The sequence below is a fragment of the Synchiropus splendidus genome, chromosome 18 (genome assembly GCF_027744825.2).
Source record: "Synchiropus splendidus isolate RoL2022-P1 chromosome 18, RoL_Sspl_1.0, whole genome shotgun sequence".
NCBI lineage: Eukaryota > Metazoa > Chordata > Actinopteri > Syngnathiformes > Callionymidae > Synchiropus > Synchiropus splendidus.
The window spans coordinates 5,519,947-5,544,485 of record NC_071351.1 but is presented as its reverse complement, the minus strand read 5'-3'; the positions used below and the strand labels follow the sequence as shown (position 1 = coordinate 5,544,485).

At 47.9% G+C, this 24,539-nt stretch overlaps 3 protein-coding genes across 3 annotated transcripts in view; all 3 read left to right on the top strand.

Annotated features, from left to right (window-relative positions):
• Positions 1 to 23: 23 nt before the first annotated feature.
• Positions 24 to 3,848, top strand: tamalin (trafficking regulator and scaffold protein tamalin). The gene is made up of 7 exons (XM_053849687.1): positions 24 to 176; positions 1,344 to 1,393; positions 1,936 to 1,990; positions 2,238 to 2,340; positions 2,681 to 2,774; positions 3,014 to 3,080; positions 3,279 to 3,848. Exons 1-7 carry the CDS (start codon positions 24 to 26, stop codon positions 3,846 to 3,848), a joined length of 1,092 nt encoding a protein of 363 aa, XP_053705662.1.
• Positions 3,849 to 3,854: 6 nt separating this feature from the next.
• LOC128749683 (protein-glutamine gamma-glutamyltransferase E-like) lies at positions 3,855 to 16,532 on the top strand. Its single transcript, XM_053849531.1, has 20 exons — positions 3,855 to 4,384; positions 4,831 to 4,898; positions 6,999 to 7,179; positions 8,701 to 8,747; positions 9,070 to 9,261; positions 9,319 to 9,555; positions 9,612 to 9,730; positions 9,794 to 9,922; positions 10,016 to 10,193; positions 10,266 to 10,401; positions 10,461 to 10,564; positions 10,695 to 10,934; positions 10,994 to 11,032; positions 11,176 to 11,235; positions 11,526 to 11,576; positions 11,724 to 11,933; positions 11,991 to 12,151; positions 12,219 to 12,358; positions 12,817 to 12,977; positions 14,840 to 16,532. Exons 4-19 carry the CDS (start codon positions 8,714 to 8,716, stop codon positions 12,971 to 12,973), a joined length of 2,187 nt encoding a protein of 728 aa, XP_053705506.1. The 5' UTR covers positions 3,855 to 4,384; positions 4,831 to 4,898; positions 6,999 to 7,179; positions 8,701 to 8,713; the 3' UTR covers positions 12,974 to 12,977; positions 14,840 to 16,532.
• Positions 16,533 to 17,209: 677 nt separating this feature from the next.
• ctnnbl1 (catenin, beta like 1) overlaps positions 17,210 to 24,539 on the top strand; it is a 32,511-nt gene continuing 25,181 nt past the window's right edge. The window contains exons 1-3 of the mRNA XM_053849532.1: positions 17,210 to 17,268; positions 18,632 to 18,843; positions 18,941 to 19,007. The gene's annotated coding sequence lies outside the window, so the exon portion shown is untranslated. The remainder of the gene's footprint in view (positions 17,269 to 18,631; positions 18,844 to 18,940; positions 19,008 to 24,539) is intronic.

Here is a 24,539-nt window from a genome sequence, read left to right as displayed (position 1 = left end):
AGGTGTTTGCTCTCTCCCGGACAATGACGCTCCGAAGGCTGCGGAAGGTGAACTCCAGCTCCGGCGGGACGGAGGACGTCTACTTCCCATCATCCCGCTCCGACAGCTCGGCGGAGGTTTACAACTACAGAACGCTGGCTTTCTCCGGAGGAACTCTGCCGAGGAGCTGCAGGAAGGTGAGTCAATATTTGCTCCAGACCCAGTTAAAACCGTCATTAATTCGCCACTGTTTGCCGCGGCGGGGAAAACAACTGCGGCTCTCTGTTTTTCAATGAAATATAGCTTAACATTCTCAGCATTCAGGTCGTAAACAAGCCGCTCAAATATATTCAAACACAAGAATTTACGTGGTTCAATTGTTATTGTTGTCAATAAAGTAGTTTTTAATAGTAAAAAAACAAACAGAACTGAGGTGGTTTATGAACGAAAAATGTTGTGGGTGAAGTTAAAATTTGAATTTCCATAGACATGTAAACAAGCGTATTTATTCATGGGTGTTTTTATATAAACAGTCTGTGAGTGGCCACTAGATGCCATGACCTTTGACACCCCACACTAATCACCTCTCAACAGGCCTGTAGCTCACTGATCTTCTCAACTGTTGGTGAGTTGATAGTTTGGGCCAGAGTCACTTGGACCCTCAAGGGTCCCATCTGAGACAGGGACATGCCCAGTCAGAGTCTTCCAGCTGGTGGACATGTGGGGGGCAGGAGTTTGACAGCAGAATGAGGAGTTCTGGAGCGACACACACCTCAAAATCAAACCTTCAAAATAAGAGTCACTAAACTAACTAGAGTGAAATTGGTCTCAGAGTTTCCTGGCTGTGTTTTTGTTTCTGCCTGGACTCGAACCACCACACTGTGAACAGCAGGTCATTGTGCTGTGGCTGTAAATGGTCTCATTGAGCGGAGGCGGGGGGACAATCTAGTGAGTGTGTGGGGACGAAGAGAAGGCAACACTTATGGACCTGCAGTGACCGTGGGTGTGTGTAGGTGGGTGGGCACAAAGGTCCTTTCACTGCTGCTGCAGATGAAATGCCCCGGCTCCAACAGACTGGCGGCGTGCGAGTCGCTGCCTAGTCTTACTGGGCTCAAACGTCCAGTCTCATGGCTTGTGTGTCATGGAGCATCAAGTTCGGAGGTGAGGTGTCAAAGGTCAGGGTGAGTGAAAAGAGAAGTAGGTGAGACGTGAGAAAGACGTTCCAAGGAGCAGTAACAGGAAGTGTGACAGCGACATGTGGTTGTTTGAATGGCAGGACTCGCACGAGTCAAACGTGCCGCTGTCGGGACGGTCCCTCGTGGGCGAGTCCAAATGTCCGACTCACCTTGTCTTCTTGCTTCCAGGGCGACAACAGGAAGTGGAAACCTTCGACCCCGTCGCCAGAACCACAAAGGTACTGACCCCAAGTCTCATTCTGGGTTCCTCAGTCCGCAGAGAGGAGCCTGTTTTTAGATTTCACATCACTGTAAACACATGAACCAGCGGTGTGTTTCAGGCATATAGGCCTCAAACATCAGTCTCCTTCAGGTTCCAAGTCTCTAATGAAGGCAGCAAACGTCAGAGCAGATTTGGGTTGCGACCCGCCGGGTCAGAACTCCACACTTGCCTCTTTATTTCAGAACTGCGGTGACATTTCAGTGTTTTGTTGGACGTCGGAGGCGTTTGTGGAGCAGAAGCAGCTAACAGGCCGACTCTCTGTCTGAGGGGTCAGGGCTCGCTGACCTTCCGGGTCGCGGTCGTAAAGCAACACGCTAGTGACGCAGACGGACACCGACAGAGTTCCTCGCCAGTGTAGTGAGGGGCTCCAGACATTCCAGAGCCAGAGCGCAGACCCACTTGGTCGAGGAAATGAAGCTTTTCAAAGTGAAACCTTTGTTGGTTGTGACTAGTCTGGCTGGTGTGAACACATGAATGCTCACCAAACTCTGTTTTCAGGAAGTCTGTGACCCTGGAGAAGAACGAAGACGAGACGTTTGGATTTGAGATCCAGGTGAGAGATCCATGCTAATCTCAGATTAATAATCTGGTGCAGCAGGAGCGTCCACCTCAAGTTCAGACTGCAGGAAACCCGCGCTTCAAACTCTGAGGTCACAAGGTCACGTCCTGCTGACCCGTGCTCTCCAGGAAGGGCGGGAACCTCCAGCACCAGGAATAGAACAATTGAGATTCTTCTCTGTGAATTCTTGTGCCGGAGCAGGAAGCAGCTTCTGTCATGTGACGTGTGGCGTCTCTTGCAGACGTACGGCCTGCACCATCCGCAGCAGAGCTCGCTGGAGATGTGCACGTTCGTGTGTAAGGTGCACGAGGACAGCCCCGCCCATCGCGCCGGACTCAAAGTTGGTGAGTCGCGTGACCTTGTGATGTTGAGGAAGTGTTTCCAAACTTGCGCCCTAAAAATCGAGTCAAACGTTGAGTCGTGTTAAACTGAGCAGAACAGGTTTTTTTAAAACTCCTCTGGGTGCTGAGGTCTGCAGCGACTCCTTTGATCAGCTGGTCACGTGACCTCTGGCTTCCTCCTTCGCTCAGATTCACTTCCTAAATTCCTCTCATTCCCACTGCTTTGTCTCCTCGCTCTGGTGAGGTGACATCACCGGGTTTTTGTGTTGAAACAAAAGTGTGTGTCAGTCAGGAGCGGCCGACCGTGACACTTGTGTGTGTGTGTGTGCCTGTGTGTGTGTAGGCGACACCATCGCCGGGGTGAACGAGGCGGCGGTAGATGGCCTTCGCCACAAGGAGATCGTTCATCTCATCCGATCCTGTGGGAATTTCCTGAGGTACCAATGCTTCCCTGCCTTTTGCTTGACTTGTGTGGTGAAGTTTCATGTTCTCATTAAGTGAGCGCAGCAAGGGACGGGTGGGGGGGCGAAGGGAGCCGTAAAAACACACATGAAAGGACACACACACGCACATCTATCGCCTCTGTCGCAGTCAGTTTAAGTCCTCGGGTCTTGGCGACAGCCTCCAATATCCGCTGGCAGTTTACTGCACTGACGTGGTTTCTCTTCTTCTGAAGGTTGGAGACGCTCTACAGCGACGCCATCAGGAGGGCGGAGCTGGAGGCGCGGCTGCAGTTTCTCAAGGTGAGCGGGGTCGCCCTCCCACCCCCGGTGAAGTGAGACACCTGTCTGTCTGTCTGTCCAGCACCTGTCGCTGCAGCAGCAGCTGACTCATCACATTCTGGCCTGAGCAGCTGTGCGGCTAATCCTGCGGCTCAGACGTCGGGTCCTGGACTCCCCCCAACCCTCCGGCACTGACCCTCTGCCTCTTTCCCTCCGCAGCAAACTCTGCACGAGAAGTGGGACGAGTACCGGACGCTGACGGTGCAGGAGCAGCGGCTGGTGCACGGTGAGACCCTGAGCCTCCGTGAGTCCGGCGGTGGCAGCGAGCCCGGCGTCACACGGCTGCCTTCTCTCTCAGGTATCGTGATGAGCGACGCCGCCATCTACGAGTCTCTGGAGTCGGCGGGCGTGTACGGCAGCCTGGGGGCGCCCAGTCCGGTGGTCCAGAGGGCTGTGCGCTGCACCGGCGGCAGCAGCAGCAGCAGCCTCCAGAGCACCAACACCGAAGACGACCCGCTCTACCAGACCTGCCTGTACCCGGCCCAGCCGCTGGCCGACCCCAAGAAGAAGAGGCGCCTGCGACCGGCCAGCGAGCTCTTCGCCACGGCCAGGACGCAGCTGACCCGCAGCGCGAGCACGCGCAGCTACGTGCGCCCCTCCTCGGCAGCAGGGGAGAAGAGCGCCACCGTGGGCTCGCTGCAGAGGAAACACAAGAGCTTCAGACGGCGCATCCTCAAGTTTATCCCGGGACTGAACAGGCAGCTGGAGGAGGAGGAGAGCAAGCTGTGAGCCGCGATGACTCAGCAGTTCCGCTACATTCCCGCGGCCTCAGAGCGAGACCAAAGACAACTAAGTTATTTATTTAAATGGACGTTTCCCTGGATGAAAGACTCTGCTTTTGATACCAAGGTCTCTCTTTTTTTATGTTTGATACCAGCTGATTTTGTTGTTGCCAAAAATAAACAGAAATATTTGTGAGGTCAGCTCTGTGGTGTGTTTGGAAGAGGAGACCCTTTGTTGGGAGTTCTTTGTGGGAACTGGAGCGTTTGGGAACATGTGATGCCGCCAATATGGAGCGGAGGTCGGTGGCAGTCAGGACCCCTCCAGCAGGTCCCGGGGTCCGATCAGTGGCCAGGGCCTGGAGCCTGACTAGAGCTTCCTGCCCCTCCACTCTGGAACCTGCGTTTGCTTCCAGTGAATAACTATGAGAGACGAAAGTCATGCTGAGTGTTCATATTTATCACGAATCATAGAATGGTGTAATGGCTAGGGACGCTCGTGTCACGTGACGGATTCCCGCGCTGCAAGAAAAGATGGCGGCGCAGGTACGTTTTTGAACTGCAGTTTGGTGACAAACGAATAAAGCTCTCACTAAATGTAAAATGCGAGCCTTCCATGCTAAGTGGCTAATACGCTAACAGGCTAACGTGCGCATGTTTTCGTATTGTTTGGTGTTAAGTTTCAGGATCCTGTTCGAATTCCAATTCCCGTGTAGTGTTGGATTAAATTCCCGAACAATTTGGAGAATGTACACTTTGTTTCGTCCGGTTTGAGTCGCTCGTATGTTCAACACAAGTTGGCAAACGAATGTTAGCATCCCAAACGTAGTGTACAGTTTGATATCCCAGCTTCTCAGGGGATATTAAACAGAAGGGAAATAAAGAGGAAGAGTAAACATACTGAAATTAAATGACAATATACTGTATGTTGATATTTGAATGCAGGAAAGTTAAAACAATGCCACAAAGTCTGATGTTCAACTTCCTTCCAGGTGTTGACGTCGAGCTGCACTGCTCTCAGGAGGCCAGGCAACTTGGGGTCTCAGCGGATGATTGACAGGTGTGTCGGGTCCTCTGGACACTCGTGTGTGTGTGTGTGTGTTCTCTCATCCTTCCCTGCTCTGACAGCAGCACCTCTGTTCAGACAGTTAGAATCGTCCAACATGGTTTGAACCGTCGAGGAGCTGGGAAAGCTTCTGTCGAATCCTGCGGTGCTGGGCTGTCCAGCGTCTCTCACTCTGGGGGGGTCATCGGTCCAATTGACCTATGAGGTCACTCACATTCTCTCTTTTGTTGCCTGTGATGGAATGTAGTTTCTCACACGCTCTAATTGCTCTGCCACCAGAACACAAGGAGAATGTGGGAGTAGCAGCTGATCACGGCTATTGTCATGCGACCCTGCAGATGCAGTGACCCTGGGGGGTCCAGGGCGGTGTGAAGGCTCCTTGCAGACACTTTCACTCCTTTCTGCACCAGACAGCATGGACATATGCGTGTGTGTGTGTCCTTGACACTGGCCAGTTTAAACCTCCACTAACAAGAATCAGTTCTTCTTTAGACGCCCATCAGTGAATGTTCCAGCCAGTGATCCGTGTCAATGACATTTACAGCCGCTAAATGAGAAACCTCAAACAACCTGTGCCTTGTTAGCATCTGTGGATTGTTTGCTGTGAGCTGAGGTCACATGATCAGCAGATACACAGCACCGTCTGGAGTTAGAGGTCTGACTGCCCTGGTTTAAATAACACTGAAGAAGATAAAAACATATTCAGCCAAAGCCTGTAAACAAGTCTGCTGCTGTATCTCAAAACAAGTTTAGATCTGTTGAGTCATGAAGTAAGACTTTCATCAGCAGCAAGTGAATGACTTGAAATGAGCACCAAAGGGGCTTCTGAACAGGAATTAGAGCAAACCACCAAAGCATCACCAAAAAACTCAAATGTATTTAAATGAATTGGAAAAACAGAATTGTAGCAGCACAAAAGCAGCTCCAATTCCAGATGACCCTGCACCTGAAACGTTCCTGGCTCAGTCCTCGTAAGTGCTGTGAACACCGTCACGTGGGAGGACGGCGAGCCGTGTTCTGCGAGGTTACTCTGAAACTCGCCACAATGAGCCAGCACTTGCTGAGAGGAAGTTTCTGCGGTGAGCGCTCCCGCATCACGCCACCAGTCGCCACCTCAGGCCAGCACCATGAGACAGAAATAGAGAAGCTGCTGATATTTGTGGTCGACGCCTGGAGCCCTTTTACACACCGTCTTATGTACACAGCTAGTGAACACTCGCTCCTTTCTCACGCAAGAAGACCCATCCCAAGTTCAGCACGTGCGGGAGGTTGCCATGGCGATGGCCACCGTTGCTGCGGGACAGGATGTCCACGACACTCAGCATAAGTATGAGAGACTGGAAGGGAAGGGTCGTCTATGTCTGAGCAGGAGGGGCGGTCATGACCCTCTCTACTCTCCGTGTCTGAACCTCGGCCTCGGGCCTCACTCTGACTTGAGTGTCCACCCTCCCCTTCAGACGCCTCTGAGACTTGCAGTCACCTCTCCTGTTTACAGTCCCAAACAGTCAACACCAGGATGAGGTGCCGCCAATCATCTTGATGTGGGAGGGGCTCTGGTTTAGTACACAACAGTGTTCCCTTCTCAAAGACAAGGGTCACCAGCAGGGTCACGCTTTGTGCTCATCACCGACCTGGAGCGCTGACGTCAGCGAGGACCTGACACCTCCAAAGGTCCAGTCAACCACGTCAAGATGTAGATCAAAAATGAACCGCATTAGTCATCAACACATCACCTAACTGTCGCACACTTGGAACCGTTTCTGACTCACAACTTTATCTAAAACAAACCTCTCATGTTGCCATGGAGACAAGGGGTCCGTTACTCAACTGGTTCCTCTTTTGGTCCTCTCGAGGTTTATTATGTGTGATGGCAGGAGGTCTGATAAGAGGACATCTGCTGCCAGTTATCACACACGTACACACAGAACAATTAGAGGAAGTGTCAAACACTTTTCTCAGAAAATGAGAAAGAATTCAGTGTCATGTGTCGTAGTCCCTCCAAGTCCTCTCTTGGTGGAAAAGAAACCTCCTGAAGTTGGTGCAGAACGACGCAGAGCCTGCAGTAAATGAAAAGCTTGTGTTTCCTGTTTGCAGAGGTTCCAAACAGGACGTGATGTGGACCAGCGCGTGCTTTCGACAGAAAGTGAACAACCACAGATGGAAGAGGCTGTGTTTGTCCAGGAAGTTACAGGAAGGTGACTCACCAGCGCAGGAAGCCCAGGCAGAATGGAACGGCAAGATCCAGGACTTCCCTGGAACTGGACCTGTTGGCAGTGTGAGTAGGAACGTCTTCACAGTACCAAGCATGTTATGAATCACAAGACAGACTCAAGAGACACTGAAACACTCTGGTCTATGTGAACATGGCAAAGCTGAAGGTTCAAGTTCAGGTGACAAGTCAAGCAGCACTGAGACGAACCACCACCAGAAAACACGGCTCTGACAAGAGAGTGATTTTTGAGTCGACTTGTCTTAGTGATTCATCTCGGGGTTTACATTGCGTGTGACGAGAAGCCAGACAGTCGAGACAAACTTCCCCTTTTCGCATTTGAAACCAAACTTGCTGAGAGGAAACTTCTCCCCTTTGCTTACATCATTTATGAGACAGACTTCTTCAGGTTTGTTTCCAGAGAGAAGTGACGCATGAGCGTGCCCACCTTTCATCATCTGGAGTGAAGTGAGGCTGTGACGTCCGATAACCATGACGCTCTGCCACACTTCAGCCGGTGGAGCGCCCGCGCCACCTGCTGTCCTCTCATAAAACTGCTTCAGCTCTCGTCATGTTGACAAGCAAACGAGGCAACCCTTTTTAGCCTCATCCTGTTCGTCTGGAGCAGTGGTTCTTAACCTTGTTGGAGGCACCGAACGCCACCAGTTTCATATGCTCATTCACCAAACCCTTCTTTAGTAAAAAATAAAATATGACACACTAACTGCAGACTAGACTGAGGGGTGGACCTCTGCGGTGGAGGCTCCACCGAACCCCTGAGACCGACTCACTGAACCCCTAGGGTTCGATCGAACCCAGGTTAAGAACCACTGGTCTGGAGGAACATCCAAGACCTGTGACTCTGCTCCATAATGAAGTGATTCATAAAACCAAAGCCTCATTTTCCACCATCCAAAAAAGTTTATTTCATTCCTTCTCGTCGCTCAAATTCATGGAGAAGAAAATGACTGTGGAACTCTTATAACAGAAGTTGACGTATGATATTGATTCATGTTGTTATGCAGCCTTGCGTTTTTCTCATCCTTTTGTTTCTATGAAGCCACATTTTTGTCAAACATCCGAAGAATCCTCTCAGCAGTTAACGTTTAACACTGGTCTTGACTTTTCATTGCATTGTCTTGGGCTGGTTGCACAGGTCCGGTGACTGACTCCATGTTAAGGGAACAGTCTCACCGGCCCAAACACTGATTGTTTGTCTTTCAATGACCACGAGGTCGATTTTTGTCCTATACGTACTGACATACATACATCTCATTCAATTGTTACTACGTTCATCACACTGTAGAAACATTCCTGTTAGTCAGTCAACTGTTAAGAAATAGTTTTATCTTTGCAAGCCTGGAGCAGTTTATGCTCCTTATTTAGCCTCCAACACACAGATCACATTCATGTTTCAGGCATGGTTGAACGCTCCGGATTCACGTCTTAAAACAATTTCCTTGAGGTCTTGTCCTGCCTTTGTACACATGCCAATACAATGGTGAGCGGAAGTGGAGAAAAAATGTCGAGGTGTGATGTTTATCTGGGGGCGGGGTCACTTCTCATTCCTTCTGTCACTCCCTGCAGTTGCAGACACACGATGGACTTCTCTCAGCAAACACTTGCCAGCAGTGGTGAGTTTTGATTTTCAACATCTTGCATTTATTCGCTGTTCTGCACTTCTTACATGGAGAAAATATTTTGAGATGACGACTACATGGTCACGCAGGTGGCGCTGTAGTGAAGGGTATTTTGAATTGTATGTGTTTGTAAACAGTTTTTAGATTGGAAAGTTAATTCTTTTCTTGCTCTATTGGTTTTCGAGCTGTTTATCTTGTACAAGTGTTTGAAAGTTTTCTGCCCCTTGATTCCCTCACATTTGTGATTCAGAGAGGGGCGGGTGGAGGACTGGGCCATCACCATCAGTCAACAATCAGGTGTCATGTTCTCTGCCAGGCATGGAACGCTGCAGACTGAAAATGGTGAACTTCCAGATTCAGCAGAACCACATCTCGCACGAGACGCAAGGACTCGGCAGGAATGTTCTGGTGGTCCGCCGAGGAAAACCCTTCAAACTTACACTGGTGTTCCGCAGCCGGCTGTGGAATCCTGATGTGGAGAACCTGCTTCTGGAGGTTCTGCTGCTAGGTATCCACATCAGATCTACTCCTCCATTATCGTGCACTGACCGTTCTGCCATAACAGATGAGCTGTCGGAGCAGATCCCGGTCCAGTTCTCCAACCTGTGGTTGGACTCCCTCTGCTGGTCTGCGAGAGTCTATCCTGGTGACATCCATTCGCACTCAGTTACCGTCCACATCCGCTCACCGGTGCTGTCAGCGGTGGCTCTGTATCAGCTCTTCATTCACATCGAGACTCCCTGGGACAGACGCAGCTACAAAGCAGGAAATTTTGTGCTGCTTTGCAATCCCTGGTTGGAATGTGAGTCACTGGAATGATGTCCCATGAACAGAAACACTGATGTTTCTGCTGTCCAGCTGATCCAGTCTACATGCCACTGGAGGTCCAACTGCAAGAGTACGTCAAGAGCGACTTTGGTGTGGTCTTCATGGGCACCAACACCAACGTCTCCAAACGTCCCTGGTGTTTCGGACAGGTAGGTAACAGATTGGATGGACGTGTTGAAGCATTTCATTTCAGTGCCTGAGTGCATGTGCAGTATGATCCCGGGGTACTGGAGGCCTGTCTGAAGCTCTTGGAGGTCAGCCCGCAGCACCTCAGGGACAGGTGTATGGACTACTTGAGAAGAGCTGACCCAGTCTACCTGTGCAGGGTTCTTTGTGCCATGGTGAGATGAACCACAGAGCTGAGCTATAATGTGATTCAAAGGCCTGAACCTACAATAAACATGATGATTTTGATGGCGACTGCTTGTCTTCAGGTGAACTCCAACGATGACATGGGCGTGCTGGAGGGCAGGTGGCAAGGCAGCTATAGAGATGGTGTCAAACCCACCGAGTGGAGTTGCAGCACCGACATCCTGCGGCACTGGGTGGCATCCAGGTGCAAGCCGGTTCGCTACGGCCAGTGCTGGGTGTTTGCATCCGTGCTCTGCACAGGTGGCTCTACACTTGTGAGGAAAAGCTCCATGAATGTTGCTCATAAAGGAAGTTGTTTCCTCGTCTCTGCAGTGTTACGGGTGTTGGGCGTTCCCTCCAGGGTGGTGACAGTTTTTAACTCCGCCCACGATGGTGATGGAAACCTGGTGACGGAAGAGTTTTACTCCAGCACCGGCGAGAATCTTGGCCTCTCAAAGGACAGCATTTGGTGGGTACAGTTCCTGTTTGAGTTCTCTGTTGTTCTCCAGTCTGAGTGTCATGTGACAGGAACTTCCATGTGTGGGTGGAGTGCTGGATGAGGCGGCCAGACCTTGGCCCGCAGTTTGATGGTTGGCAAGTTGTGGATCCGACGCCTCAAGAGAAGAGTGCAGGTCAGTGTTGCAGCATGTAACAGCATGTATGTATGTGACCCTAGATAGTGGTGCATTATGTATTACTGTCTTACTGGTTAGTTTTTAAAGTGGCTCTGTGATATCACTGCCAAACATGGTGTACCACCAGGGACCTACTGCTGCGGCCCATGTCCTGTGGTGGCCGTGCAACAGCACTGCTTCGGCGCTCCCTTCGATACCTCCTTCATCTATGCATCCGTGGACTCTGACGTCGTACGGATGATAGTGCGGGACGGCTTGGTGGTGGGCAGGACAGTGGACACTGAGTGGGTGGGACAACTCATCTACACCAAACGCATTGGTTCTGATGGACCAGAGAACCTGACGCACACCTACAAGAGGAAGAAGAGTAAGTCGAAGAAATGAGTTTTGTGGAAGTTTTGACCTGTCACTTTTTGTGTTTTGCAGGACAGACAGTAAATGGTGGAAGAATGGGCGCATTCACAGGTCCGACCTCAGGCTTTTCTCTTCTTTATATCTGATAGATGCACTTGAGAATGAGACATTTTAAAATGACTCCACTTGTTTTTATTTCTTCATGTGGTTTGTGACTTGCTTGTTCGGAAGTTATACTCCTCACTCTGTTGCAGAACACAGTTTTGTTGCAAGTCCTTCTCTCCAATCTGATCCTGTCAATCAAACTGCACTGAGTGAGTGTAACAAATGAGTCGTGTCAGAGCACATGGTGTAGAAACAGACTGTCCAAGATGGGTTTCAAGGGTAATGTCAAGAGTTTATCTTTAAGTCCACAAAATAATTTAGGAATGTAATGTTTGCTTGTCCTTCACACGTCACCACCTGGAATTGAGGGAGCAAGATGTAGACATAAATCAACATGTGAAATATTTCTCTGAGCTGCAGCCTTTATTCTCTTGACTTTAAATTACCATGTTATTTAAGCTCTGTCACTGAACTGATATTGATGTCCTCCTACTCACAGTGTCGGATACAGCTCAGCTCTTCGGCGCGTCCAGATCAGCTGGAGCACAAGGTGAGCCGCATTTCAGTTTCTGATTTGTTTGTCGTTTAAATGTAACAAGAGGATCGTTTTTTGAGATGATGTCATCAGACTTACATTTATTTCGGCTCAGACATTCAAGTGTCTCGCATCTGACCCCCTTTTGATTCCACCTAACAGGACTGTCACCAGGTTTGGAGGTGTCCCTGAGCCTGGACGGCGTGCCCATAGTAGGAAACACCATCAACTTACAAGTGACACTCACCAATCGGTCCACTGGCTCCAGAGTGGTGAGGGAGCACCTGAGCGCTCAGGTGAAGAAGTACCACCGCAGCCCTCTGGAGACTTTATGGAAGGAACACAGAGATGTTCAGCTGCAGCCACTTCAGGGTGAGAAGCAGCTGGAAGCTGTTGGAGTCTGGAGGTGAATGCTCTTCCCCTCTGCAGAGTTGGTCCTACGCCACTCCATCCGTCCCTCCGTGTATGAGTCGGTCCTGGCAGGTGACGACATCATGAAGGTGGTGGTGGTTGTGAAGGACTTGAAAAGCAAGGAGCGAGTTCTGGACACGCTGGACTTTGATGTCAGCTCACCACAGATCCACTTTGAGGTGTCGGCTTCACCCACATTAGTCAGATTGAAGATGAGAGATGAATAATCTCATCGTGCGCCCTCAGGTCGAAGGTGGTGACACTGTACAGGTGAAGACGTCAACCACCGTCCTGGTCTCCTTCACCAACAGACTGTCCAAAGCTCTGAGTGCAGCCGTGCTGACCGTGGAAGGGTCCGGGCTGCTGACGGGACAACAACAATCCAGGTGACGGTCACATTCCACTCGTGTCCTCTTTTGTTTTCTCCCTGCCGCAGGAGCTGATAACCAGGTGGATGTTAGTCTGGTATGTGACGGTGGGAATGTGGTCAGGTGTGTTTCTGCAGAGATGTCTGTGTGTCGACTGATGAAGATGTTTCTGGCCCAAGATAAGAATTAAAGAATCTGTGGATTACAAACCTGCTGACAAGTTTGTTGTTATTGAAGATAAGAAGATTGTGAGATTTATTTTTAGAAACTGTCAAGTCTCAATCCTGGGCAAAGTCATAAATAAAAGACTTTGATTTAAGATTAAAAATGTAACTTAAGTTGATATATCAGATGCATTAATAAGTGACAGATTTAACGTCTTTAATCTCAGTTTGTTAACATGTTGCAGTGAGACTCGAGCAGCGACAGTCACATGATCTTCCTCTGAGGTCAAAACTTTGTGTTTCTCGTGTCAGGATGCTCCTGCTGCAGCCGAGTGATGTGATCGCGAAGAAGGTCTCCATCACACCGTCCTCACCTGGAACTAAACTTCTGATGGCCACCTTCTCTCACGGGAAAAGCCCCAGTGTCGTCTCCAGATGTTTCCACAAGGTCTCCGTCACAGACGACTGAGCTGGTATGCATGACTCTGGTTGATTCCCTCATGTGCCACTAGATGGCGGCATTTTGTTGAAACCAGCTTGAGCGAATCATTTTGCAGCAAACTTGTTGAATGGATGAGAAGGGGAGAGTGTTAGACAGCGACTGCAGGACTGGGCCAGAGAGGAGGCGGAAGATAACCGTTGTGGTGCATGATGTGATGAAGGAGGACATGAAGAGGACAGGTGTGACCAGGAGATGGTCGAGTAGAAGAGGTAGACTTGCAGATGGGAAATGCTCTCCTAAACAGCTCTCCTTAACATGAAAGAGTGTTGTTTTATAACCCAGATTTGTTGCTTAATATATGTCTTTCCCAATACTTCCACCTGCACAGCAGTTTTTAGTCGTATATCATCTCATAGCTGCTCTTTTTGTAAGGACACTAGTGATGCTTCAACACTGGAGAAGAAACAGACTGTTATTTTAGAGTTTTCCCTTTGTAGCAGTGTACATGTGCGGCACAGCTGGTGATGTCACCCCGGTGTCAGCGGCGCTCCAGCAGACGGAGACGGTAATCAAACTCCACGCTCGCTGATTTTCCGACAAATTAAACGTCAGGGAGAAGCAGCCAGCAGGACCACTGAGAGACGGCGCAGTCATCAATCCTCCTTCACCCCTTCTCTCCGTCCACATTCAAGTCTGTTGCTTTTTCTGTGGGGACGTCCTTGTGGTTGGGTTCTGTACGAGCCCTCAAGGAGTGTGGTGGATACATGAGTGGGTTCAGTTCTTGGGAAGCTTTTTTCGGAATACGAGTGTTCAGTTCCCACCAGAGCTTCTAGCAGCTGTAACCCCATGGTGACGTTCGTCCTCGTGTCATGACTGATGGGGATCGGAAGCCGATGATGTGACAGATTCATCCGAACATCTGTTTCAAAGACCCTCATCCTCAAACATCCCAGTGGCTCCAGCAGCAGATTTACAGCCCTCACATGAAGCATCACCGCAAAGTGAAGGTCCAGACCTCGCTTGGAGGTGGAGGTGTGTGAGCGTTTAATTCATGCTCACACACTGAGTCTGCAGTAAATTCCCTGGAGCTGCAGCTGATAATTATGATAATGAATCAACGTCTGCCGTCCATCGTCCGCTGCTAATGAGTTTGTTCTGATCGTCACCGCTGTAATTGCTCATCAGCAGCTCGGACCAGCGACCCCGCTCCAGACGTCAGAGGGTCAGTCGGGCTGCCACAGACATGTTTACTGCTCAGTGGCTGACTTTTCTGTCTAGCATCAATAGTTTCATTCATTAGAAGTAAACAAAATCCAGTGTTGCCCATCAGTGGTGAATAGAACTAAGGAAGTTTGGAAGTAAACAAGGAAGGACAGACAGTGGGATGTGAGAACTGGAGTTGAAGGAGAAATGGAGAGAAGCTACGGAGGAGGGATACGTAATGGAGGCAGATAACTTTGGATGAACACATGAAAGTAAGGGAGGAGGTACTGATCGAATCAGCAAAGAAGAAATGGAGTGAAGGATGGACAGAAGGAAAGGAAAAAAAAAGAAGCGCCATTGAAGGAAGGGGTGAACAAGAGGATGTGAAAAATGACATGCTTCAAAGCAAAGTTGAATTGACTGATGCCAGATGAAAGAAGGACCAAAAGAAGGAATAAAGAAGAGGAAGAGGGACAAGTAAGAAAAGTAAACAATAGGTATGGAAGACGACTTGAGAAGGGAAAGAAGGAAGGACAAGATGGATGAGGAATGGAAGGAGGGAGGAACAGGAAGATGAGACGAGTGAAGGTGGAAGATGAATGGATGAATGAATGAACACCAGGGAACCTGTGTGTGTGTGTGTGTGTCCTTATTAGGCACCTGATGAGTCCTGCTCTCGCTCCCCTGTAGACCACGTCGACCTGCGAAGCCTCTCCTGAAGACGAATTATTCCTCGCCGAACATGCTCCCTCATTAAAGTCGCCTTTACTTTCCCACCGAGGAACGTTTGACAAATTCCTGCTGGTTCTGGGACCAACACGGAGCTATTTTTGGTCTGTTTCATCGGGGTACCACTGTCCAACTTTCCCGAGTCACAGATTAATGAGATGACTTAGAGTTGTGGTGGAGGAGTTGTAGACCTCCTGGTGGTTGTGATCTACCGGCCACTGTAACCACTTCTCCTGACCGTGGCGCAGAAACCATCAAGTTACATTAAGGCTGCAGCAGCAAGATTTCTTTTGAACTCATTTCTGTTTCTTTTTCTGCCTCTCACGCACTAAGGAGTGTTGAACAGGGAGCGAGATCTCGCAGGAGTGTGGAATGTAAATACACGGCTGCTGATTGATGCTCCATATGATCATGAATATTAATAGCGCTTCTGTCGCCGGCACCAGTGAGCAGCGGATAATTCAGACCAACGTAAAAGTGTGAAAGATTTTCCTGCTCTTGGAGCGACTCCAGCTTCATCATCAGCTCAAATGTAGTTTTCAGTCAGATGCTTTAATTTCACGCTGAGCGCATTTCAATACCGACGCAAGGACGCAGGCGGAGAAGGACAAAGAGGAAATATGAGGTTTCACTTTTTATTGGCTGAAAAGAAAGTGGAGCCTGATTGTCACGAGGAGCAAATGGAAGCAATTTCTGTCCAACTAAGGAGAGCACGTTTTTATTAATCCTCTTGTGTGGGGGAAAAACGCAGACACGTAAAGGGATTTTTTTCTGGCTCATTTTTATTTTCTCCAACTTTTTTGAAATATCGATTGAGCACATACAAATTTTCTTTGTTGTGGACTTTTTAGTGATTTATCTGATGGCAGTTGGTTTTATAACTATTTTTAATAATATATTTAATATGCTTTTTTCATTTTCAGTTTATTTTTTTCCCTCCTCAGTAATTCGTCTTTCAATATAAAATAATGGTCATTTTTGTTTTGTACTGCTAACAGTATTTTTCTCCTAAGCTATTTTGCAAGGTCCCAGGCAGCACTGATGCCCATGTCGGCCCTCAGTCTGTTCTTGCCTGGCTGCAGAGGAGCCGTGACTGCCATATAATAAGACTTAGGTCATGAAAAGAAATGAAATGAAAAAGTCAGATGTTGCCTCCGAAGTGAGCTGTGTGTCTTCAGTGGCATGGAAGTCAGAAACATCTTCACCGGAGAACCGTGTGCGCTGTGGCTTCAGGAAATGATGAAAACACAAACAACTGGGTCAGAGTGAACAAGAAGAGACTTGAGAGGGCCTCCAGTTCAACCTAAATTAAAGTGAGGAGAAACATTTGAAAACAATTATTTTCGTGGGAAGGTTGGCAGCTGTTTCAGAGCCTCTCCTCATTTTCAAAAGCTCTTCATTTGAAATAGCCGGCCATGATTCTCAGCGTCTCCACCTGAGTCTCACTGCGGTCTGGCTTTCGAGGGGGACTTCTGTCTGTGGACCTGAAGGCCTGCGGGGAGTTGAAAACACGCAGGAGCTCCAGCTGCGGATCCAGGCGTTCACCTTCTCCACACGTCTTTGACTGGCGCTGTCAATGTTTCGTTTTGTTTTGCTCCAAGTTAAAAAGCCAGTGAGCACTGCTCGTCCTGTTTGGTCCTGTATGATGGATGGAATAAACGTTTTGGATCAACCTCCCTTTTTGTCTGCCGTGATTCTCTCTGTTCTGTGTTCACTGCAGCCGAGCATTTCTGGACACCTTTCTTTTGTTTTGACTGTCAGTCGTTCACAGATCTAACTTATGAATAATGAATGGAGATTGACTGCAGCCAACCAGAGTTGATGTGAATTATAGAGCAACTTTACAACTCTCAGCTGTCTCAGCCAAGAGTTACAGTCATGGTGTTCTCCCTCTTTCTTTTTGCACCTTCAATATTTTATCATTATTAAGCCACAACAAGAGAGAGTCATAACTGGGAGATATTGATCGCAGCTAGCCGATTTATACTGCAGTATTTCAGAAGTCCGTGGTTACTCCTGTATTTCCTCACTCTGTACATCCATCCACTGAGAGATATAAAATGATAATATTTCAAGATATCTAGATGCATATTAAGCCAGAATTAAATTAAGAAATGGGTTTGTTGAAATTATTAAATGTACAAATTGTAGTTTTAAATATGTGAAATAAATGTTAAATTGTTTAATACACTGTCAGTGTTGGTCGTCACAGACGAAAGGCACCTATTTATTCCAGGTTAGAACCATATTCATAAATGTAATCGTTTTCATGTGAGTCATCTTGTTAAAAGCTTAAGTTGTCACTGTGTAATGTCTGTTCTTATTTTGCAGATCTTCCTGTGCTCCGACCCAGCTGTGCCAGAACCAGCACCACGTACGGAACCCTCCTGGTAATTCATGCTGACTTCAGAAGCGATGTCACTCTTACAAAGACAGATGATTTATAAACTCAGTCCAGCGTGAACAAACATGTCAAGCCAACAACAAACAATCACAGATGATTCTCATACAGGCGACTGTCAAAGAGCTCGTCTCTCCAGTCAACAGTGTCTTTCCTATATTTGAAGTGCCAGAGCTCCACGGTGCGACAAACACACACAGGACAACATCACACTTGCGATGCATCTGTGTTAGAAATCCCAAGTTGCAAAAGTGTCCATGAATATATTTATGAGAAATATCCATAATATATTCAGGAAGGGAGAAAATAACCCCCTGCAACTTGAGCTGGAAATATCTGCACTCCCTGATTCAAATCTGCTGCGAGGTGAGGCTTGCCTTATAAGTGCGGGAGTTCTGGCTGCCACATTAACAGCTCTTCTTCACGGTCATGAATTTGACCAGAACGGTCCTGGACACCTCAGGAACTTGTTATTGTTTCTGTGGAAGTAAGACTGGCTGTGCAGAAACTTGGTGTGTTTACACATCTGATGTATTTACTCCCACACTTGTACACAGTCAGCTGCAGTGCAGTGTGTGTTGCCATGGCAACGTCAGGCGAGAGATATGTGGAGCATGTTGTTTCCTCATTGGCCTTTTGAAGGAATCGCACCCCTGAGGTCCCGATGTGATGAGGCTGCACACACACGCACGCTTCATGCGCTGCGCTTCAGACAGAAGTGCACAGATCTTTATCTGATTATGAATTCCTCACAGTCGTTTGAAAATGAAATTAAAGCCCTGTATCATCATGACATCTCCTGCTGCATCACTCTGGATTTGCAAAACACTTCACCAGTCTCTCACAGTTGACCCTGTTCTCTTCTTGTCTGTGACGTCACTAAAGATCTGTCGGCCGCCAATTTGTTTTTTTAAGTTTCTCACCATGCCACTGTCCTCTGTACACAAACACACACCTTGAAACTGAGCCTTTGTGCATATCCTCTGCACACACACACACACACGTTTGTCTTCCTATCTTAGTGAGGTCCGACAGACATTGATATAATGCTTTCCCCAGCCTCTCCCCCTAAAACTAACCATCTAAAAGCCATGGCTAAACATAACCTTTACTCTTAAGTAATCTATAAGCCAATTATAATAACCTAGGTATTTTGTAGTTCTAACCTTCAGAATGAGACTTGACAAAGTGAGGACCAGCCAAAATGTCCTCACTCTGTGGATTAAAAATGCATGTTCTCACAAAGATAGAAGTACAAGAACACACACACGCATCCTGTTTTGTTCCTCATTTGTTTATTACATTGCTGCTGTGTCGTTACTGATGTCTTTTTTATCAATTATTTCATGCAGGTGTTTTAATCTCTGGACATCACTGAACACTACACGAAGATTGATGGGGAGCCATTTGTTAAAGTGAGAGCAAAACGCTTTAATGCACCTTTATTCCTCATGTAAATCCAACAGTTGCAAGATGGAGCTCCTGGCTGAACCAAGGCAGGACGTGAGATGAAGTTTGACAGCGCCACTCCACCTTTATTTTCAGCTCTCACAAGATGATACTCGTAAGTGCTGAGGCATTTCTTCCTTTCGCGATTGTATATTTTCTCATCAGTTCATAAAACAAAGATGTTTAGATGTTTTACGTGCTTTGTTCTGTAGTCCTGAATGGAAGGTTGAGTGGGAGGTGAAGCTCTCTGGCACGCAAGGCTCCATCTAATAAACACAGGTAATCATTTATCTTCTCCACACACACACACGCACACACACACACACGCTCCCAGATTAGTCAGCTCTCGCTGCCTCTGCTGACACCATCGCAGATAAAGTGATGAAATGATTTTCTCCTCCGCTGCTTTTCAATTCGCATTATTGCAGGAATATTGTGGGCTGCTTTTAGAGCCCGGGCAGGTAAATCAAAGTTTATTGGGTCCACTGAAGAGCCCTGGGTCTTTATCGGAGACATCGACACGCGCGCGACAGCAGATATACCGTTTAGAGAGGCGAGCGCTTCAGGCCCATATTTATACACACACACACTGAGCGATATTGGATTCCTCTGTGCTGCAAATTACCGGTGCTCTCAAATCGAACAAATGAAAATATCACAGCTCCTGAGAAAGTTGTTGAGCTCTTTACAGTCCCCACAAGAGAAGTGAAGGGTGCTGCTGGAGGGTGGGGAGTGACCATGGTGTATGTTGGAGGGAGAAGGTTTGGGCACCTTGAGAAGAAGTCGGCTTGGCTGGAGAGCGCAGATGTTTCTCTCATTCTTTCATGACTGTAATCTCTACTTGTCTGTGCCAAGATAATTCACATGATGTCGATGTGCCATCTCGACCAGTGTGTGTCTGAGCAACTGTGGGAGGACCAGGCATCAGAGTGGCGATCAATGGGTTGTGTTTTTAGAATCTGTATTCCTGACCTTGCTAGTCCAATTGTAGTTAACCACTGATCCCAGAACAGCCGTCAGAGGTCGGTTTTCTCTTCCTCATTATGACTAAGCAGATTTTCACACTATCATGTCTTTACTCCTGCACTCCTCAAATACTTTCTGCGAAGCGGCAGCAAATTCATCTGCTCTGTTATTAGAATTCATTATGCGCAGTGAGATTTCATCTGTATTTAATGACTTGTTTTCAAATCCAGTAAAAACACATGAGTTTCTCCTGGAGTGCCGGGAGGCCCTGCAGCAAGGGCTGCGGGAAGAACCCAGATGAAGAATACGACATGCATGTTAAGAGAGAGGGAGCACGATTGCCAGCCTCGATTTTCGTCTCTGGATAAAGAGATTGCACCACTCCGTTCCACAAGTCTCTCCCTGATGAGCCGCTTTAGTCGCTTCTGCTTAGAGGCGGGCCGTGCACAATTACTGGCAACCCACTTAGCCGGTGACAGCCGCCTTAAATGTGATAAATTACACCGCTGGAGTTGAAATAACAGACATCAAACTTTTCTTACAAGGATTTTTATCGGTTTTCTTTCTCAACTGTGACAGTTGTGGAGGCACGTTTTCGCTCTTCATCGCCTGTCTGTCTCTTTGAGCCAAAAAGTTGGAGCGAGAAACATTTCCAAGACACAAGATAGAGTTGAAAATACCCTGTAAAATGACAGACTCAGACTCGATGCGTGCCGTACATTAGTTTCTCCTCAGCTCTCTCTTGGTTTCTGTGTGGATCCTTTCTGATTCTTGTGTTTGATTCCGCCTGCGTGTTGGTCAGTGTTTGGAGTCCAGCTCTTTCAAGTGTGTTCTTCCCTTTTCCAGTTGGTTCCATTCTATGTGCAGTAATTGGCTCTCCAGGAGGACGTGGACAGATAATAGCGCAGCTGTCTGCTCCGTCGCTGACTCTCTGAAGGAGACTGACACATCTGTACAGAACAGCATTTAATGGGGTGAATTGCTGCGCAGCTTAAGTCCATTTGGTAAACACTGTACTGTCTCTATATCCTTCGATGAATAGAATGAAAGTGCTGCTATCTGTGTGTTGTGGAGGGGCGGTCCGAGATGTGTATCGGCTTGGTTCTGGACCCCAGCAGTCGGTCCACAATGGCGCACAGTCGATATTGTTCCACCTCATTGTGATGCATGGCTGTATATTTGGCCTTTGTAGAGACAGACTGGCTCCTGGAGGATTCTCCTGGAATCAATTCACCCGGCCGCTGCCAAGCCGCTGATCAACAATTTACAGGCCATCAACCGCTGGGGCTGCTGGGAGCCTTTTTAACTGGTATATTAGGTGTCTGACATGACTGAGCGTTCAAAGCTGCTGCCGTGGGTGGTTGAAATAAAGGGGGGGGGCGAACCCCATAGAGGACTGGAATTAGCACCGGGTTTTTATTTGGCTGATGATGAGAAATGTTTGGGAGTGAGGAATTATTTTGGCAACATGCTCTAGTGTCCGTGTTGGAACTATGCTTTTGTGAAAGACACGCCTCATTTACCTCAGCTCTACTTCTCAGTCGCAACGGCGTCCTGCGTCTTCTTCACTCCATCTGCTTGCGTGAATGACGAACATGGTCAGGACAGTGGTCAAAGGTCTTGTCAGGGGAAGAATGGAGGCGTAGCCATCTCCAGTGTTGCCGCTCTCCTCACTCCGCGGCCTGCTCTGATGATCGAGCAGGTCACGTCGGTGGCTCGGTGTTTGTGGCACTGCATCTGTGACTTCCTAAGCTTTTGACTTTCCTTTGTCAGGACCTCCTCACGCAGCTGAATTCTAACTCACTCCGGCGTGACTTCTCCAAAGCATATAGACTCATACGGTGAAACAATATTTTCACAACATTGTAACACAGCCAGATAAAGCCAGTATGGCGTTTTTAAGATTGAAAGTCAAAAATCAATTTCTATGTAAAACACGCAACAGCAGACAGCACTCTGATTATTATACGCTGGGCTGCCTTTCATGGAATTACTGTCACAACATTTCAGGATGATTGCATCAACACAGTCTCCTCGCTGCTCCTCAAATATCTTTGCTTTATGTGGAAGTTCCCATCACCCTGTTTTGAAGTGCTGCTTTGCATTCACAGGGAAACATTTTTCACCCTGACGAAAGAAAGCACTGTGAGGCAGAAGTCAGGAGTGGAACCAGAGATCGGGGTTGCCAGGCGACGGTCATATAGAGCAGCGATTGTGGCGCTAATGCTATCTGGCGTTCTGTTCAGTGATTTCATCAGCTCAGCAGGAGGCCATAAATCATCATCACGGGGAGTTGTGAGTGCTGCAGGGAGATGCCATGGCGCTAGAGAGGCGGGTCCATCCGGTCCAAGTCTGAGATTTGAATTCAAGTGTCAAACATATGTTTAATGACCCGGCTGAGACTTGTTCAGATGTTGATGGGAAATTCAGTGTTGTTCACTGAGAACCAGAGGTGGAGATGGTCTGGATTGTGATCTGCTGACCCCTCACTGTGTGGGGCTTCTGTATTGGTTCTGTTAGAGAGGCTGTGTGCAGCTGCTGAACAACTTTATATTATAGCACAGGAAATGGAAAAGACCTTGGGTGTCAGGTTCCGGTTTTCAGACTTCAACTTCCCGTCCCCTCTCACGACCTTTGTGTGAGGAATTTCGGGATGTTTGCAAGAGTGGAAATTTGGGGTGCCAGGAAAGTCTCGAGGATCCCCAAACAATGTCGAGCATCTGCTTTCTGGCTTTCATTACACTCCTCTCTGAGAGGAAGGTGATGGACTTGACCTTAAGCACCAGAGGTTTGACTCCAGGCTCTGATCCGCTTTCGTCCTGTTACCAAGATGAATGAAAATTGTCCCAAAGCTCTTTCTTCCCCTCGTTCACGAGCACCATCTATAAATCTTCTTCATCTGAGCAGAAAAATCGCAACTTCAACATTTACTTTCTGCTAGATTGTTAGTAAACACACATACATTGCACCTGTCTGTTTCCCGAGTCCCGACCTCCAAATCCCCTTTAAGAGCAGAACAGATGGTTTGTGTTTCAAGCTGTTTCCAGTAGGATGACGTCTCACACACACACACTCACAAACAAACCTGCGGGTCGACTTGATCCGTGAGTCTTATCAGGATTCCCCAGCTGTGTTTCCAGACGCCGGCCTCCTCGCCGCATCTGTCTGCTGGAGTTTCACTTGGGCCGTTTAAAATTAGATTTTGCATCCATCATTTCCACTGCTGTGAATGGGGTTCAGTGTCAGGTGTGATTCCTCACCCAGCGCCGGCCTGCCTCATCCCGGCACACCATCAGTCAGGTGGGTTGGCCAGAGCAGAAGGATGGAGCGGGGAGGAGCGCGAGTTCAAGACGAATAAAGAAGAGACTGTCGAATCAAAGTGGGCTTGCGGGACAGAATTTGTGCAGCGTGAGGCGTTGTAAATGTAGCACAGTTGATCTTCACTCATCTGCAGGTGGTGCCTGACTTGCTGCTTCCAGGTGTTTCACTGGTCCTGAGTCTGCTGGTGTCTCACCGGCATTGTGAGCCAGAGAGGGTTGAGCTACTCAGTGGTTTTCCTATCAGTCTGAGAAGAAGGTTTTGGTTTGGTGTGAAACCTGCACCTGTTTCACCTGTTGGAGATGGATGTTGTGCATCAGTGTATGGCAGTTGTTTTGAGCGCTGTCAAGTGGGAAGCGTGTCCTTCCTCTCCTCATCTGCTGCAGGCGTCTGAGCTGATCTGCTCGTCATGTCCCACCACAAAGAAATATGTGATCCAGCAAACTTTGTCTCTGAAACCAAAGCAATTCCAAGTCAGTCAGGAGTGTGGATGATGGGAGAGCTGAGATCGGACAGCTGTGAGCTTCTGACGGAGTGGAAATAAGCTATTTGCATTGTAATTGTGCCTTCATGCCGTGTTCCCCTTCATGAAGTGTCACCAGCGTGGAGAAGAATCTGCATGTTAACAAGTGATATTTAGAAATGACTCACCTCAGACGTGGTGCCTTGTTTGAGCCTGTTTTTCCTCTGGATCTCAGCTGTTCGCTGCTCCTGGGTGGTGCTGGTGTGAAAGAGCTTTGTGGGAAGCTGGAGTTACAACTACAAAGTTGTGTTTAATTGGCTTCATTGACTCAAATGCAGCGTGATGAACACTCCAAAAATCATCCTCTTTGTTGCGTTTGTGACGGTTTACTGTGGGAAACCACTGTGTGTCTGTGTGAAGGCAAACTTTTGTGGTGCATAGTAGATACAAGTCATTTTAACTGACTCCTAGTCAAGCTGTATTTCAAATGTTTTGTTCCGCTTTCTTCCATGTATTAAGTCCCATTCCTACCGTCTACTTGCTCATGGTTTTCTGCTACTTTCTGCTCAGCGTTACGTCGCTCTTTTATATTATATTATAAGGAGATTATCAAGTGATAGGATTTCTGCCACAGAAACAATGTATTTCTTTTTTGCACTCCGGTTTCCTCCCACAGTCTAAAAACACAGCGTTATTGAAGCAGTAAGCGTGTGTCTAAATGTCTTTCTTGGTTTTTCCACTCGCATTAATTTTGTCAATCCAGAAGCAGAAGAAGCATCTCTTCTCTGCAGAATATTTTGAATTCATTTCATGAAAATCTTAATCTTTCAAGTGAGTGATGCACACAGGTGATAAATGATGGACGAATGAATAACTCGGCTCCTTCCTGGATGTCGGCTCTTAATTGGCACCCGAGTCACTCTCAATTATTTCCAACTGAATTTACATTTTTTCCCATCAGTGTCTGCTTCCCTGTTGACCCCAGACGTGATATCCATCACTCCTTAACTGAGGAGGGACACACTCATTTCACAGGTCAATTAATTTTAATCAGAGTGTGTCAA